This window comes from Ambystoma mexicanum, chromosome 12 (assembly GCF_040938575.1).
Source record: "Ambystoma mexicanum isolate Mex_15411 chromosome 12, UKY_AmexF1_1, whole genome shotgun sequence".
Taxonomy (NCBI): Eukaryota; Metazoa; Chordata; class Amphibia; order Caudata; family Ambystomatidae; genus Ambystoma; species Ambystoma mexicanum.
This window is the reverse complement of record NC_090936.1, coordinates 1,051,026,726-1,051,046,120: the sequence shown is the minus strand read 5'-3', so window position 1 is coordinate 1,051,046,120 and position 19,395 is coordinate 1,051,026,726. Positions and strand designations below refer to the sequence as shown.

Genomic DNA, 19,395 nt, shown 5'->3' with positions numbered 1-19,395 from the left:
TCGTTGGTGAGCACTCCGTTACTTCCTGTTTGGAATTCAAGCCAGCTGCGATGTGAGGCTAACCTGCCTTAGAAAAACAAGATTGCGCTTCTATGGAATTCAAATGGGGCAGCGTGTTCACTTCGTACCAACCGTCACTCGCGTGGTACGAAGGAGTTACTCTTCTTGCCCGTGACGTCACCACAACACTCTTTGGAGATGCCAAACATCCTCTCATGTCATCAACCCACAACAAGCTATTACTCACGCTTGTATGTCAGAACACAGTCCAGCCTCCGCTCTCTGCACACGTCTGGCTTTCGCCGGAAATAGAGGTACGCAATTTCACCAATCCACCTTCTTTCACCTCGATCAGTTCCGTGTGCTGGCATCTGCTACTGGCAGCACCGTCAGAATCCGTGCAGCCCATTATTCGGCTATTTCGGGCTCCATCCATCCCCTATGGCGCGGAGTCATCATCTGGGTGAGGGGGAGGGTAGCAGACCCGGTGGATGCCTTCCCAAAGTGCCGGCTCCTCTCGCCATGTGCTCTTCACCTCATATTGGTTTTCTTTCCTGTGCATACTATCGATGCTGAGGCTGCCAGGTTCCTTCACCTTGCCGTCCTCTGCACACAGACACGTCGCACTTTCCGTTAAGTTGTACATCATGAATATTAAAGATGAGACGGTCCGTAGTTCAGATGTACGCTTTCTTTAATAAGTTATCAGGATGGAGGTATAGCGGTGCAGGTATAGATGATAAGTATTAAAACAGGGAGAAGGCATCCACCGGTCTGGTAGCAAACAAAAGCAAGCCCCCAACTGATTCAAAAAGAACGTTCCCTCTAAACATCAATAAATATTCTACATGAACATTCCATATGGAACTAAGCTCACCTGCATTTTATTTACATGGAACCCAACATATAGCTTGCATGATGATTGCCTGAGCTGGAAATGTGTTGTTCTATTCTACCATAGGGGGCACGCTTTAGGAATAGCATGTAATTCTTTATCTAACAAAGACCAGCCCTAGAATGATTTATTTAAAAACATACTAGTTCTAGTCCCCTGCACTGGGAAGGCTGTGTTTTCTACTTCTAGTGTTGGTTCAGACGGTTCCATGTCTTATAAACGTATACATAAATAACGAGTGAATTTATAATGAAAGAAAAATAACAACAAAAAAAAAACATTTTTTGGGGGTTCCCCTCAAACCCCTGTTTCCCCTTGCTACAAAACCCACCCAAACCCCTCCCCACATTAATTAACCTTTTACCCACCCCATATATTTTCTTTAAAAAAGCCACTATTTTTAGTTATTTTTGTTTAGTTATAAATGTAATTTATTATGTATTTGTAGTTATACACACTGTATACCATTCAGACAGTGTTCTGTAGGATATTTCCTGCCAATGTCCTTTTTGCCACAGTTTATTCCACTGGATTCCACTGGATTTTAGCTAATCTTGTACTGTGCATTTTGTTGTATATGTGCTTTTTACCTATGGGTACAAACCCAACACAAACTAGACACATTAATGACCACCACACGCTTTCACAGTTATGCACTTTTATAAACATTGATCAGAAAGAACAGATAGCCAAACAAACCCGCTTATATTTAGTAATCATAGAAACATCTGTGGTAAGCGTTTGCATTGGACATATGAGGAAGAAAAACAAGAAAACACATTTAACAGCAACAAGCCATTTGCACCTGGACAGCATAGTAATTAAAAATTAATTAGCTTCTCTCAAAGCTGCAATATCCTAACTGGCACCCTTTGGTTATGAATACACTACACTTTAAAACAGTTTCAGCTCTCATTTACTCCCCCACCCTCACATCATATTAGTCGATTATGACATTGTGGCCCTTCTGCGTGAAAAAGAAGCACCCCCCAGGTAATACTTTTTGGTTCTCGACTACTTTGTTAATCCTTTAGTACCAAAAGGGTTAAAAGGCTCTGCCTTCCATGTCTAGTCTGACACTTTGTCAATCAAAAGACCCTGCAGAAGGGATCCCAACTGATTGATTTATCGACCTATTTATACTCACAATAAACCCTTTGCTTTTTCGGAATGGTCAGCCCGCCTCTGCCAGGATACTGCCTTTGACTCGAAGTGCAGCCTTCCTTCTGCAGCTACACTGGCCTTAGTCCTCACAGGACGGACCCCTCCCTTCAGCCAGCTGGCAGCCCAGAAGCAGTTCCTCCCCCTTTGCAGCTACACTGGCCTCCAGCGCCTCCTTTCTCCTGCCAGCCAACAGCAGCACCTCTCGGAGCTCGAACCAGAAGCCCGGGAATCACCAGTCCAGCAAAAAAAGACCCCTCCTTCCTTTCACCCCCTTTTAAGCCTTTTCCTGGGACCTGCCTCTTATGCTATGTCCCCATAGATTCCCTTTACCATTGTCCAGCCTCTTTTGTGACGTAAGCTGTCATCTGTCATATCATGTGCGAGACATTTCTAGCACTTTCCAGCCTGCTTCTGATTTCTGTTGTGTAACTTTCTAGCGCAGTGTTATGTCTTACCTATCCTGGTTCATTAGCTGTTTCCTAAGTATATGTGAGCCTGTGCCTGGAATGCTTGTATTATAGTGTTCCATCTAGAATGTTTTGGTGTGAGTGCCAAGGTTCTCCCTGTTCAGTTGGAAAATGAGCTGAACAGAGGGGGGACCGGTGGATGCTTCCCTCCCTTATGTACTTATCCTGCCTGTAACTTATTACCTGTGACTTATGTACCACGAACCCACTAAAGTCTCTTAACCCAACCTGGTCTCCTGGCTCATCATTGCAACCCCTCAACTTGCGTTGTAACACGCAGCCTTAAATGACCCTTGAACAGTATTCGGCAGAACACCTAATTCTTTCTTTCTCTCTTTCTGTTGCACACAAGGCCTTTTTTGCATCTACACTGCATGTTCTGTCTCATGAAAGACTGCTGTTTAGCTTTCCATTTTATGCAATTTGTTTCAAACTGGCCATGATCAGGCAGCGTTGTTTGTGTGCCAGCTGCACTGTGCACTGTAACAGCCCGTGGCCTAACAGATTTGGCCCACTCAATTGACCATATACTAATTGTTAGTACCCAATGTCACATCCCTTGTTGTCCTCAGTACTAAATGTTAATACCCAATGTACTGTATGCTGCACCAATTCTTTTGCTCATAGCCTTTCCTACAGTTCCCCATTGTATTGTGCACTCGAAATTGAAACAAGCTTTGGTAATGCTAACAGTCTGGGCTTTTGTGTAGGCAAGGGAAAGGCACTTGCCAGGCACTGCCATAGAGGAATTAACTGGCCATTGATGACAGCAGCTGCAAAATAGTGGGAGTACATGGGCATCTAAAAGTACTGGATGGCAAATTCCCAAGACCTATACACAAGCCAAAACTGTTGGCTTTGCCAATGCTTGTTTTTATCAAGACTTCCATGAAGGACATGCATAGTGCGTATACATCGAGTACATGAAGGCACACCTGGTTGAGGCATTTCTATTCCACCAGCAGTGTGTTTACAGCTCCAATTAAGTCATTAACTCCCAGAAGGTTGTTTGGGAGAATGAAATGGAGGACGTATACATAACCCTTCTGCCTCCTAGATGTAGCCCTATGCATATATGGTCTGACTTTCGTGACTATCTCTGAAAAGCTGCAGCCTCTGAACAGGGAAGAAGTTAGAAGTAATGATGATGCAGGGTGCTAATGTGGAATTGTCTGTAGTATGCTATAGATTTGAACAACCACTGGGCATATACAATGTTTTCTGTATTGTCACCACCAGATATAATAAATACAAACTATATTAAAAACAAAAAAGTCTCAAAAGGCCGCTTTTAAAAAACACTGACATGTAGTTTCAGCGCAAAGTTTGATGGTAAGGACTGATTTAAAGCGAGCTCAAAGATTTCCCATGAGGCAGTGTCTTGGGGGGGGGGCAGGGACAGGAACTGCGTGGGAAGGCCGTAGGGGTTAGCATGGCCACGGGCAGTCAATGGGTGGGAAAATAACCAAACAACACCTAGCTTTGTGTCCCTCCTCATGTGCATTTCCCCCTATTTCTACTGTAATGCAATAGTTTCGGTTTATAGGTGGCGCTGGCGGAGTTACATTTTTACCCTTTGTGTAGGTATTTTTTCATCCATTTTCTGTGATTTAATGAGGGATACAGTCTGTCTCATATGACTTCATGTAATATCATTATGGTCACATGGTATGTGGTGCAATTTACTGTTTTGTCACCAGTGGCTCAAGCGTGTCAAATGTCACTTCTGATGTCTCGTAATCTTGCCGAAATGACATTTGGCCCTGTAAACCTACTGTCTGAAAAGTACAAACAAACTGTGCTCAATGACTAAGCCTAGACAGCTCTGTCCAGCCTGTTGTCAAACATAGAACATACTTTCATAGGGATATGCAAATTGTAATTTGCAGTCGCAAAGTTTTGAAGCAGCATCTTTGTAAATCAAGTGTCCTTTATGTTATGTTATGTTACTTGGCATTTATATAGCGCCTTATGTATCATTAGTATGACCTCAAAGCGCTGGTAGGTTGAATGCCCTCGGGAACCGCAGTTCAAGTCAGTAGAGAGAGAGTGTCGTTTGGTGCGTGGCCGCACCGGATATGTGTGCAGCTGGTGTGGTTTTGCATGATAGCTGCTTCTTAGCGTTAGGTGTGGTGCTGAGGAAATCAGTTGGATGTGTTCAGTTTGGAGGGTGGGCACCCAGACTGAGTTCTGGCTGTGGTAGGCCTGAGGAGACGCCTAAACTAGCCAGTATGTGCTCAGCTAGCTGTGTTTTATTAGGATGATGAGGTGTTTGTGGGGTCATGTTAGTATGAGAATACCTAGGCCGAATGTGTCATAGTATAGCTGTGTTCTAGTTGAGTGATGGTGTATAGGAGAGAGTAAGCGTAGTAGTGTGATATGGTGGTTATCAGTAAAGCGCCTGCAACCAAGCACGAGAGCAGGACAGGGGGCGTACATAGCGGCATACGTATATAAAGCGACAGGATGGATAGGGGTAGACATGTGATACAGATAACATGGGGATAAAGGTACATAGCATATACATAGCATGTATAGAAGATGCAGAGATATCTGCAAGACTATTCTCAGGAAACTATTGACTTTTAAGAAGATATTGTAAAAGCAATACATTACCATGCACCACAAGCTTTGTCCCATTTCCTTTGAAGCTCAGCGCTGGAGGTGGTAAAATAACATGGATTGCACAGGCATAGATTCCAGCATCACTGAGGTCCACATCTGTGATTTCCAGGATTGAGATCCCTTCATTTGGTTCTTTGATGGTCGCCATCCTGCTTATATTTTCCATGGATTTTGGGTTGGGCAACTCTCCATGCCTACCAAGGAAGTTCCACTCAGCACGGAATCGTGTCAGGTTATTGCGCCCACAGGAACAGGTGAGATTCACAGAATCACCTCTCATCGCCGTCACAGTGGAGACACCATTCTGGAAAGACAATGCTGACGAACCAAAAATAAATGCTTAGTGTCGTGAAATTAAAAGTGGGCTATAAGCAATGGTTATCTGGTCGATTCGCAAAAGGTAAGCAGCTCTTACTCATACTTGTGTAACTCACTCAAAAGTAAAATGCACTTCACGCACAACAGAAAATAGAAGAGGGACTCGGATCAAAGCTTACAAGGCAAATGCATAGTCCCTGTTGTGCACAATTGTGTGTATGTTCTTCTGAGATCTGAATCCACACTGCACATGATTCCAGTGTTTCAGTGTTCAATCATGGCTTCTATGCACCCATCTGGAAAACATGGATGGCTGCTTGGAAGGGAAACAAGCAGGCAGCCCAGTTCCCCACGGGAAGAGTGCAGAGAATGCTTCAGACTTATCCATTATTTCATGAGGATTGTGGGCCTGACTCTCAGAAATATAAAGCAAACAAGGGGATGTCCAGGCACATCTCTGATAACACCTGCTACTGTCTACATGATTCACAAAGCTTCAAAGTGGAGCCAATTTGGACACGCCTGAATCATCTTTGAGATGCTCACTTGCAAATGCGATTCACAAAGATTTGCTGAAGCGCATCTCAGAAATGCAGAGCAACTCCGCCCATCTCCGATATTGCTCAGGTTTTAGGTTCTGTGAATCAACTGTACAGTAGCAGGTACACATCAGAGATGTCCATTGGCATTTCGTGTTTTGCACCAGTACTAAGCTTTGTGGATCAGGTTCACTGCCTTGCTTCTATCTATTTTCCAGGTCATCCATCTGTCAAGCCTCAGCTTTGTCTTGTTATCTTTCTATTTGAAAACAGTGGACCATCACGTGGAAAAGGTTGTGGTGCAGTAAGCTATAATTTGGGAAATTATGTTTCTAACAGGCCTGCTGACATATGTGTATCTTGCTTTTAAAACTATGTAATGCACAGTAGGCCTTTGGAGAGATGGGGGAGAAAGTGAAATTAGGGATGCCTTTGCGGATGGGACTATCAGAAGACCAGGAGATTTCTCATCAATCCTGTTATAATTATCAGTTGATCAGTTGCCAATAGTTTCAACAGGATCCAATTCGAGATATAGATGTTTGGGCATTTGACTAAATATGTCTGATGGGATAATATAAGACATTGAATTGTGAAATAAACATTGTATTGACATGATTATATGATCATTAGGCTGATGAATGTAATAGCTACAACTAAGTGTGATAGTGCAATTAAATATAATCATAGCTAGATCTCTCTCTCTCTCTCTGTCTCTCTCTGTCTCTCTGTCTCTTTCTATCTTTCTCTCTCTCTCTCTCTCGCTCTCTCTCTTTCTTTCTTTCTGCCGCTTTCTAGCTCTCTAGAATCTTTTTTTTGCAGCAGTCCACTGGAAGTCAAATAACCGAATTTGATCCAGTGAAAATAATTGCAACTGGCTAACTGAAATGTACACCAGGGAAGCAGTACATTGAAAAAGGGTTGACATGTGCCTGTTGTTTAAATGTACTGGCTCGTCAGGAAATCTACAAGCAGACTAGTCCATCTCTGCAAGCAGAGGCGTTACTAGAGGGTGGATGAGGGGGCTATAGCCTCGGGTCCTTTGGTTGCAGCCCCGAATAGAAGCCCAGGGGCTACAACCTAAGGGCTAGCTAGCCCTGAGTCCAGACGGTCCAGACATTAGCATAGCCTCAGATATTTTCCAGACCTAGCAACCCCCTTGTCTGCAAGTGTAACCTAGATGGATAGAAGAAGTGTGGGTCCAGCAGATGTCTTGTGTACTGAGGCTGAGCTTCATCAGGCACATTGCTGGAGCAGCCCTCTGAGAAACGGGTTCTTATCTGGAAATAATCTATCCAAAAGAACCATGATGTGGCCCTGAGGTAGAGTAAGAATAGAAACGCCTGACATATTTGTTAAAAGCTTGACTAATAATATGCAAAAGGCCTAACAATACGGACATCTTAACCTTCTTTCCAATTACTTTACACATCAGTTCAAAACTTCTAATCTTTTGACAAAAGCTGAGAATTCTATTGAATTGTTTTCCTGTGTAGGTAGAAGCTTTTTTCTCTGAGTGGTCTGTTCTAAGAAAAATGTAAATTGTGATTATTTTAGATCATTGATTGTGAACATGTATTATAATTATATGGTGAAAATGTATAATGGTTTTGTACATTTGCAGAGATTATATGTTGGTTTGTTAGTCTGTGCACCACTGCTCCTAGTGATCTAGGTTTGCACCTAGAAAACGGATGCATACATATCTAAAATACTATTTGCACATCACATGTGCTGTTTGATAGGTAACCTCTCTGAAGAGTAATTGAATGTATATCAGCTGTCTATGCAAAACCGCGACTTCCTCTCACATGCTGTATGTAAAATGCTAGCAACATGAATAGCTCAAAGAGACATGAAAAAACACAATTTGTCTGTTCACCTGTGAAGAAGTTCCCTGCCTGGCTGTGGGGCCCACCAAGAGGATGCTTGGGCCTGGGTGACCTCCCTGAACCAATTACATTTGGGGCCCACGGGAGGTATGGGAAGGATACTCTGGTCACCCTTGGTCCGTGATGCATGACAATTAACAGTCAAAGAGCCACATTGAATGCACCCCATCAACAACTGACAGTGCCTGAAGCACTCACTGAAGAGGCCCAAAAACCTAGCAAAGGAAGCGAAATGCTTAGATTTACTTGAAATCCATTCCTTTCACATCATATGTTATTATAAAGCCACTGCCCCTTGACTGTGATGCCAATCAAGTTGTTCTTCAGCTGCTAGTGGGGCAGAAACCAACGGAGGAAATGGCGGCAATGTTTCTGGAGGGATTTGGACACAAAACTCTACCGGTTGACCTCTGACCATGTCCTGGTAGTGGTTATACATAAATAATGAGACCTGTGGACCAATGGTGATCATACTGCCCCATATCCTTGATTAACGGGGAGGCAAACAAATTGCTGCCACTAATGAACACATTAATTCACCTGGACCAGTGCAGGTTTGTACTGGGCAGGGGAATAGAATGATCATTAGATGCCTGCATAGCGCGTTGGACGCGATCCCCTCCCTACAGGTCCCACACGTAGTCATGGCGATAGATGTTGAGAAAGCAGAGGGAGCACCTGTGGACAGTTATGGATAGATTCAGGTAAAGGTGAACGGGCGAACCTCCGGCGGCCTCCCTCTCCAACGGGGGATTAGACACGGCTGCCCGCTCTCGCCACTGTTTTTTCTGCTGGCTATGCAGCCCAGGGTGGTGCAAGTTCGAATGGACCCCCGGGTGCAGGGTTTTGAGAAGCATGGGGCTGGGGCGTGAACCACATATCGTTATATGCGGACGATGTACATGTCGACTTCAAAGATCCCAAACGCACAGGGCCCCGGGTTATGGAGGTCTTGCGGGAATTCGGGGAAGTCAACTGGGAGAAGTCAGTCCTAATGCCGATCAAGGAAGGAGCTGCAGCGATCCCAGAGGGATGCCCCCTCATGATAGAGCAGTCATCCTTTAAATACTTGGGCATCAAGGTAGGACTAGGGAGTGCACAGTTTCTCAAGAATAAGTTAGACCCGGTGCTGGACCAGTTCAGAAGCGATGCAAAACATTGGGCAACATTGCCGATATCCTTGGTTGGGAGAGCAAACTTGTTCAAGATGATGGCGTTACCAAGACTCCTAAATGTCTTGCAAAATGCTCCAGCACAGGTTCCTCCCAGGATTATCCGGACCATAGAACGGTTGCAGAGAGGCGTCATATGGGCAGATAAGGTCCAGCGGGTGGCATTAAAGATGCTGTGGGGGTCCCGAATGTACCACACTATTATTGTGCCTCCCAGATAGTGTTAACATATGGCTGTTCGGTGGGAAAGGGTGGCCTCACATAGACCGAGAGCTGGTAGAAATTGGCATTGTCCCTCCCCTGCAAGTGATATATGTCATCAGGACGGACAATGAGCTCTCAGGGTCGGGAGCAAGTGTGTTGGACTCTCGAGGGGCCGCTTTGAAGACAATGTGGTGGGGCGTGGTGATGACCAAGGAGGCACCCATTTGGAAATTGGGTCAGCAGCAGAGGTAGCAGGACCGAGGTATTGTATGTCTAGAAAACATTGTGGCTCAGAAAACAGCTTGCACCTTTTGAGCAATTCCAGGAGCAATACGTGTTGGGGGAAGGTGATCGTGTTGGAGGAAGGTGATCGATATACATACATCTCATTGCAGTATGAAATGTCCCGTGAAGGGACAGACATGTGTGATATGCTGGATAGGTCACCGGTAGAAGCCAATCTCATGGAAGGGGAGATCTCGGAGAAGGGGATCATGAAGCTATGCCAAATGCTAAATAGCTTCACATCTAAGCCCTTGACAAAGCTGAGGGACACGTGGCAAGGGGATTTTAGCCAGTTGGATGAAAAAGATTAGATGGAGGCATTGGGGTCACTGAGGGAGGCGAGCATCATGGTGCGGCTAAGACTGATTCAATACAAGGTGTTGCACAGAGTATACTATAGTACAGACCACTTAAACCGGATGGGCCGGGCTGCCGACCCTATGTGTCTAAAGTGTAGGACGGGTGTGGTTTCCTTCTACCACCTAGTTTCGGAATGTCCCGTGGTGAACTCCTTCTGGGACAGGGTGAGGGGGAAAATGTCAGGGATGGTGGGGGAGACTATACCAGACAGCCATAAGCTGATTCTGTTAAATGTATGGGGAGATTCTGGCTTTAGCGCCAGAGACAAATCACTGCTTTGGACGGCCTGGACCAGGGCAAAAAGATGTTGGCGAAAGAGTGTGGCACCTGTGCGCCTCCCAGATTCCTTCAATGGCTCGAGGCAACAGACTATGGTGCAGAACTGGATAAGAGAGTATACATGGGGTGTTCCCAAAAGTATCAAAAAACCTGGGCTAAATGGTTGGAGACTGATAGGCTGTTATGGGGAGTAAGTCTGGTGGGCATGCGGGAGCGGGGCGGTAAGGGGAGAAGAAGGATTGAATTTTGGAGTAATAGGGCGGTGGAGGATGCATCTTGATTTTGAACATGAAATGATTGACCTGTGGTTTCAATGGTTTGAGTTATATCACGTTGTTTGTGACGAAAATCAATAATAATTTGTTTTATAAAAGAAATAACTGTGATTGTGTTTCATGAATGCAAGATATTTCGATTTGCTCTATTAAGAGTGACACATGCACATTTGGGCTACATAGGTGTCCCTCTTCCATTTCTATGACAGCAGGTTATGGAGTTGCAGGAACGGAGGAAGCAGTGGCAGCAGAGTTGCTGAGGCACGTGTTTGTTTGTTACTAGTAATAAAACAGTTACACCTTGAAGGTGAATAGTGGTGTAGCATTGACAGGGACACACCCCAGTATGGGGACCGGCCTGGTATTTGGTGACATGCATTGTCATTTCATGTGTCCGAACAAAATATCAAGGAAAAGCCGGGTGACACACACTCAGCTAAACAGTCGCTCTCACGCAGACTCAGCTAAACAGTCGCTCTCAAATATGTTTCCTCATCCGAGGAATCATTTGGGAGTGAGTGTTTAGCTGAGTGTGCGTCACCTGGCTTTTCCTTGGTTGTTCAGATTGAGCTCAGGTGTCTCTGGGCTACATAGGGTCAGCTCCTATGAGATGCAACGGTAGCTTCACCAAACTTAAGTGAATTCACATATTGTCTTAATAATTTTTTCATTAAACTTCAGATGGTGCCCACCTTTTCCACATTTTTTTATTTTCCTAACGAAATAGCACCATGGTATGTAGGATGCACTGCCAGTGTGGGGGCAGGATGTAGGGATGTGAATAGGATCTGCAGGTGTTCATTTGATTTGGCAGTCCTTGTAAAGAGTGTACAAGGACATTTATTAGGGAATATACAGATGATAATTTAGGGTAAACCCCCACTCTTGATGGCTAGGTAGTGTGGTAAAATATAGACTAAATCAGCAGAATACTGTACGCAATATTATTTTTATTTGTGAATACAGATGCACTTTGAAAAAGGTAGAATGGAAGCACTGTTTATACATGTTTAACCTGAAACAGGTCAAACAAGTAAGTGCATACTTTTTATTGCGAAAAGAAAAAAACGAAATCACTCACTGATATGCCTTCTACTAGTTCATTCCCATGGATAGTTCGGCCCATTGTACGGTACTTGTGTGGTACGCTCGACCCTCCAGCGAAACAAATTGTGCACCCCTTGTTTACAGGCCTACTCAATTCGTATAAGTATGGCAAGAGGATATGATATTATATGGCATTTATAACGCGCCCATACACAAGTGTTTCAAGGCGCGACCAGGCAAGGGAGGGGGACTGAGGGAGGACAGAGACAAACAATCTTACTAGGCCAAGTGACATTGAGATTGCGCAAGTGTAGGGTAGAGGAGAGGAAAAATGTCAGGGGAAGGGGAGGAAGGGCAGGTGCCGTACACTGGATCAAACAACAACAGTAGTGCGGCCAGCAGGTGGCAAGTGCAAGGATTAAGTGCAGACAGCAGGTGTCCAATAAGTGCAGGTAAGGGGACTGTGGGGTTGCAGATACGCCCACAAGTGCAAAGGTTGCTAGGGAGTAGTGGGGGTGTGCAACTGGGCGGGCAGGAACCTGGGCCCGAAATCAGAGGGTAGCCAGGTGACCAGTGCAGTATCAGACATGAGATCAGCAGGGGAGAGGAAGAGACAAGGCAGAAGCAAAGAGAAGCTCAAGTTTCAGAGATGCAGGGAGGCTGTTCCAGAGGGAGGCCCCACCCAAAGAAAGCGATCTACCACCAACTTGTTGCTTGGAGAAGCGACTGACCCTGAGCGAGTTGGAGGTGGAGGAGCGAAGAGCTCGAGTAGGAAGATATTTCCGAAGAGAGAGTTGGAGGTAAAGAGAACCCAGGCCCCAGAAGGCCTTGTGGATAATGCAGAGGGACTTGAACTTGATTTTTGCAGCCACTGGGATCTTAAAAAAAATAAACCAACAGTGTCCTATCTGTAGATTTATGGATGCCTTTGGCAGGCAGCCAATGAAGAGATTTCAGGGCTGGAGTGATACGATCCCTGGGCTTGAGGCCAAGGACAAGTCTCGCAGTCCTGTTCTGGATGAGTTGCAGAGGGCGGAGAGTAGAAGCAAGCAGGCAGATTTAGAAAGAAGCTGTTGCGGTAGTCCAGCCTAGAGAGAACCAGAGCTCTAGAGACCGTGAGCTTCAGGGGGAAGGTGAGGAAAGGAAGAATACCTGTGAGGAGGCGCAGTTGGTAGTTTGACTTCTTAGTGGTGTGGTGTGGGTTAAAGCCGTCATTTGAGGCCTAATATGCACAAGATGCATTAAACAATTACTGAAAGAAAAGTACCTTTCAGAAATGGTAAAGCAACTAGTTTCTGTTTGCAATCCAGGTGTTTCCATGCCGCTGTTTTGGTGTGCACCATGAATTTAGAATCACCCTCAACCTTCTAAGGGACCAAAGGATCAGGCTGCAGGGACAAAACTAGCACAGATTAATGAACAAAGTGAAACATTGAAAAATGTAAGACAGAAACCCTCAACAAAAAGATTTTAAAAAGGAAACCATTTACCCTTACTTATCATTTGACTATGTTCAAATATAAACCAAAGTTGTGAACATAGGAACGCCTAGCAAGGAAAGTGGGTTAACTGCTCAGAATTCTCTAACAGTGTCTCCTCGTGGGAAGAACAAGCACAACAATTCCCATAACCAAGCACCTCCAAAAAGAGTTTATTTAGGAAAAGACCAAACAAGGGGGAGACCATTATATTCAAATATGAATCATACAAATCAGGGAGTGCAGGGTATATTCAGTACACTTTATTAACAAAAGGGTTATCCATTGTACCTACCCAAACTTCGCCAGACACTCAGATTAAAATGCAACAATGGATTATTTTTTTTTTTTAGAAAAACCAGATTGCAGACTTATTTTATGGATAAGGAATATGTATGTGAAGATAACCTTGCAGGGTTAAAACATTCTTCCACCTTTATACCCACAGATGCTATGATGCCTCCAGAGATACTAACATTTGAGAAAATGGTACTGCTAGAAATGCATAAAATCCTAATTAAAAAGACTCCAGTTCAACAATTATCTAACCAAAGATGAAAGGAGTGCTCTGAGACAATTGGAAATGGATGAAAACATTATAATAAAACCAGAAGACAAGGGAGGAGGAATAGCCCTTATGGATGCCTCAAAATATAATCAGATAGTCTATGGGCTACTTAACACTGAAGAATATTTTAAACGTCTTGAAACAAGGAATGAAATTAAACATGACATTTATGAGCTAACAATTATGGCGCAGCATAGGACGATCATTTACAAAAAATAATTTGAATTTTTGAACTGTGACTCAGCAATGACCCCGGTCCTATACATATTCCCAAAACTACACAAACATTTAACTGAACCCCCCCCCCCCCAGGGAGACCTATAGTGTCAGAATAGGCACCTATAGAGGGACCACTGTGCAAGTACATAGATTTCTTTTTGAAACCACCAGCCAAACAAACAAAATCCTTTCTACAGAATACTAGAGATGTTACAAATTTGGCAGAAGACCTGCCTTTTAAACAGAACGAAGGAATTCTAGTAACCCTCGATGCAGAATCACTGTATACATGCATTCCACAACAGGGAACAGTGGAAATGATAATACTTAAATAATAGGGATTTGACACATTTAGTCCCATTACATTTATTGTAGACTGTCTGTAAACATAAAGGTTTTCTTTATGTTTAAAGCAGCCATCTTTCTCCAAACAAAAGGACTCCAATGGGTGCAGCATTTGCTCCAAGTCTTCCACATGTGTCTATGGCAATATTTGAGGAAGATCACATATATTTTATTAAAAAAATATTTGTTTTCAGAATATTCTTGTATGGAAAAGATACATACACAATGTCTTTATGCTTTGCAAAGATAGCCACAATCAATTACAATAATTTCCTGAATGGCTAAATGCAAGAAATCCCAATTTAAAGTTTTCTCTTCAGAAATCAGACAGATGCTGCCCTTTCTTGACATCATGATCAAGACAGTAGAAAATAAACTAAACACTACTCTTTATCAAAAAGAAACAGACAAAAATAGTATTTTACAATTCCAAAGTCAACACGTTAAAGTGTTGCATGAAAAATTTCACTCTGGACAGTTCTTGAGATTTGTAAAACAAAAACAGTCTACTTGTTAGAAGCTAATACATTAAAAACAGAAATTGATTGATGTGGGCAACCCAAGAAAATGGTTGCTTGATCCCTAAAGAAAACATGGTTTTATGACAGAAAACAACTTTTAACACTGAAAAATAGCTCAAGCAAGAGACTAAGCAAAATAACATGTGTGATGACGCATAATAAATTAATCTCTAAAATTCAAGCAACTTTTCCCCAAAACTGGTGTATATCTTAAAAAACGTCCTTTGGTTCAAGGAGAAACCTAGATCTGCTTCCAATGTGGAAAGAATCTGAAAGACACATTAGTACATGCATCGAGAACAAATGATTCTGTAAATGCGGACATGCTCATTAATATCTGAGGCCTACCAAAACTAAAGGGCCATATCCCCTGTGAAAAGTGCACAGCATGCAAATATACTAAGGGGAGTGAGATCTTCTCATGTGGTAATTTTCGCTTTAGTCTCTGAGAATTTTCAAACTGTAAAACAACTATTGTAATTCATGTAATCAAATGCGCATTTCAAAAGATATACATTAGAAAAACAAACATACCCATGAACAAGAGAATCTCAGAACATAGATTCTGAAAAATCTGAGAATGCTCCTCTGGTGAATCACTATATAGAAGAATCACATATTGTAGGGAATTTAGAATGGAGCATTTTGAACTTGTTGAAACAAGATCTCGTCGAAATATTGATACCATCGTTGATAAAAAAAAAGAACAACTTTGGATTCTGAAATTGAATTCACATCCGACAGGTTTAAAGAAGATGATTGAATGGTCCATTCTACTGAGATGAAATAAACGGGTGTACAAACAGATTATACACCCCTGAAAATTAGGCATCAATATCCATTCACATGTCAATATGCAGGTGTACACATATCTTGTATATACACACCCCTATGTCTGGGTATGTACTTGTGAATATATAGACTCACCTATTGTAATACACATTAATTCCATAATGAGATATATAGGAATTACAAACAGGTTCAGAACAAGCCACATGAAAATGATTATTTCATTAACAATTATAGTTGTTTACCAAGATAAACCAGCTGTTCTTGATGACAATTCATCGTATTCCAGAAAGAGCTGAAATGATATATTGTTATAAAAACAAGTGCTTTGTTAACAAAATATAAATGCCCGCACAACAACACAATGATGGCCACTTGTTTACCAAGAAAACATATGGGCCACTTGAAAATATGTCACTGTAATTCATTTTGTAAAACACATGAGCCAGTAACAGCAGAAAGTAGATATAGCAGAGGAGAGTGGCAGTCTGGGCAGTCACTACCTTGGAAGCAATCTGTTGTATTTTACCATTCAAAAGGAGGAGTTGCTTTAAAAAAACTCTGCTGATTTGCCGAGCGGAGCAGAGCGTAGTGGAGGAGAGTGGCAGTGTGGGCAGTCTGTGTGGGCTGTGCGGAGCTGTGACACAGCGGGAAAGTAGAACCATAAAGAAGCTCCGGGCAACGCCACAGCAAACTCCGGCTGTATAGCAAAAAGTGCATCCCAGGAACTGGTGAACATCACTGAAGCTTCCTGGGTAAAATATATTAGAGAAACCTTTGGTACTGAGGCAGAAAGAATAGAGCAAACTCATAAATTGTAGGAGCTTTTAGGATTAGGTCAACTGGCATTTGATGAGGATGATATATGCCAACTAATCATAAAATCAAAGCTCTGCAGAGCACCCAGAGCAGACAATTTACCAAATGTTGTGATCAAAAGGGATCCGGTGTTGTGGGCGAAGTTCTTTTGCCAAGCCTTCAAGGCTATTATGAGTGTGCTAACATCCCGGACAGCTGGCGATCCTCTATTCTTATACCAGTTTACAAGAAAGGCCCAATAGATTAACCTAAGAATTATAGACTGCTGGCGATGTTGGACGCCATCAGCAACATTTTTGCAAAAATACTCTTAAGAGACCCAAAAAGGTGGTGTGAAAATAGAGGATTGCTTGGCATGACCCTAATGGGTTTTCACAAAGGTTGCATCACAGTGCACTGTATTTGGGCCATTAAGCTAATATTAGCAGAGACTGAGAAAACACCTGGTACTCGCTTATATATCTCTCTTGTGGATTACGTATGTGCGTTCGATCGTGTCAACCGACCCAGACTGTGGGAAAAGTTAACATCCTGGGGCATTGATCGTACACTCTTACACTTTATCAAGGAACTATATACAGGCACCAAGGTCACAGTAAGAAAATCTACATATTTAACTGAAGAAACCAGTCTCAAACCGAAATCAACCTTTGTACCCATCCTCTCATCAGATAACGCAATAGACATTTTTCACAAATCAGTAAGCAGCAACCTAAGAAAGAACTATCTGAGTAACAATCATACAAAATGTACGCATAACTTAACTAAGGAAGAAAAATTGGCTCTCAAAGAATTGACGGAGGATAAAACAGTGGTAACAAAGGCAGCGGACAAAGGAGGAAAAATACTTCTATTTAACAGAACGGATTAAATAAATGAAGGCTCCAAACACCTAAACATACCAGAATGTTGTGAAAAACTAGTCCACAATCCCATACAGGATTTAGAAACAATGTGGAACTCAACATTAAAATCATTGTATGAACAAGACCTCCTCAATGACAAGGAATATCATGGCTTAATTTGTAATAACTCTATCATGGCAACAATATATTTTTTACCTAAGGTCCATAAAACATACCAGGATTTTCCACCACTCCGACCGATAATAAATGGCATTGGTTCTTTAACTGAAAATACTTCCCAATACATCGACACACATCTACAACCATTGGCAGCAAGTTTAGCCTCATTTGTGAAGGACTCAAAGCATATTATTCAGCAGATCAATCTTATCCCATGGGAACACAAATACCTATTTGTTACTTTAGACGTTGTTCAGCTGTATACTAGTATACAACATGATAAAGGCCTGGAAAGTACAATGTTCTTTCTCAAAACAAGATCAGTCTCCTTTCTTGAGCAGAATAAAATCATCATCGAAGTGCTAAACTTCTGCCTTCACAACAACATCTTTATTTTTGACAACAACATATACAAACAACTCCAATGTACCGCAATGGGGTCCATATTTGCCCCGCATTTGCTAACTTGTTTATGTTTTTTTTTTAAATAAACATGCTTGGAAACATCCGCTTTTTCAAAGTAACATCAAATTTTGGGGTTGATTCATAGACATTTTGATTATTTGGGAAGGAAATATTCAAGATTTAAATATATATGTGACTTCTCTTACCAACAATTCATACAATCTATCTTTTACTAAAACAGTCAGTGCAACCAACATTGAATTTCCTGACTTAGAATTATTTGTGGAAAATGCGCAAATACAGACCAAACTATTCACCAAACCATCGGTGGGCAATAGTCTCCTTTTTGCCACATCTCACCATCCTAAACATACCATTAACAATATCCCATATGGGGAGATCCTCAGAATCAAAAGGAACTGAAGACCACCTCTCACTTTTCAAGACAACCTCCAACACACTTATCACAAATTTAAACAGAGAGGCTATGGATTGGATCATAAATTATCAAAACTGCTATCAACAAAGCAGAGCAAGTTTCAAGAGACTCCTTACTCATCGATAAACCAAAAAGTGGTACTTTCAGACCCATAATTCAGTTATCACAACCTACAGTACAGAAGCCAAAAAAATCAAACGTATATTAACTAATCATTGGAACATACTTCTCACAGACTCAAGTCTGCAACAATATTTGGACAGTTTCCCGAGCATTTGTTTTCGGAGAGCACCATCTATTAGAAATCTAGTCAGTCCGAGCTTCCTGAGTCCAATACCGAATGAAAGAAAAATGTTTTTTCAAACTAATGTTAAAGGCACCTACAAATGTGGACATTGCAAACTATGCCCTTTCATACATCAAGGAAAAAAGGACATTCTTCTTCCGAATGGAAAAATAAAACCAATTGATCAAATGATAAACTGTAATTCACCATTTGTAATATATGGAATCGAATGTTCATGTGGGAAACTTTATATTGGGAGTACGATTAGAAAATTCAAGGTGAGACTCTTTGAACATATACAAGCAATTCGTAATAAAGACCTCCAATCTCCCATTTCAGTTCATATCATTACAAATCACCCAACATTTGACTTAACAAAATTAAAAATCTTTGGTTTGGAGAAAGTTGTGCTACCCCTCCCCACAGGAGGGAATAAGGAAGAACTACTACGTAAAAAGGAATGTAAATGGATTTGCATTATGGGCACATGTATGTCAGGACTAAATTGTGATACAGAAATGTATAACTGGTTGTGAACTCATATGTTTAACATATCTGTATGGGTGGTATGTTGGGCTTTGAATGTTAATGTATATTTTATTTAAATTGATCAAAGCAGAAAAAAATGAAAACTTGGAACCAGTTAATAATATCTGAGGCACATCAGTAAAAGACTGTAACAATCATTTATGGCTCAAGCAGGACCTACTTGACACAAATCACAAATAAGCATTTAATGCTATAGTTAATGTTATATAATCTAAGACAAAGAATTACTAGTACCAAAAAATGTGCACCTAATATTGAATCTCTATATCCCCATAAATATCTGTTTTACTGTACTAATCTAATGACATTGCAAGAGAACAGGAACGTTATAGTAAGCTCAATATAGTGTCACCCTTTGTATTTCCATATTAAACTATATCAGCGACCTAGCGCTGCTATCCATTTCTGAAAATGGCTGCCCACTACGAAG

At 42.0% G+C, this 19,395-nt stretch overlaps 1 protein-coding gene across 1 annotated transcript in view; it reads right to left on the bottom strand.

Moving 5' to 3' along the window:
• LOC138513089 (uncharacterized) overlaps positions 1 to 19,395 on the bottom strand; it is a 410,124-nt gene that overhangs the window by 142,738 nt on the left and 247,991 nt on the right. The window contains exon 4 of the mRNA XM_069627758.1: positions 5,143 to 5,469. Coding sequence (XP_069483859.1) covers positions 5,143 to 5,469 — 327 coding nt within the window. The remainder of the gene's footprint in view (positions 1 to 5,142; positions 5,470 to 19,395) is intronic.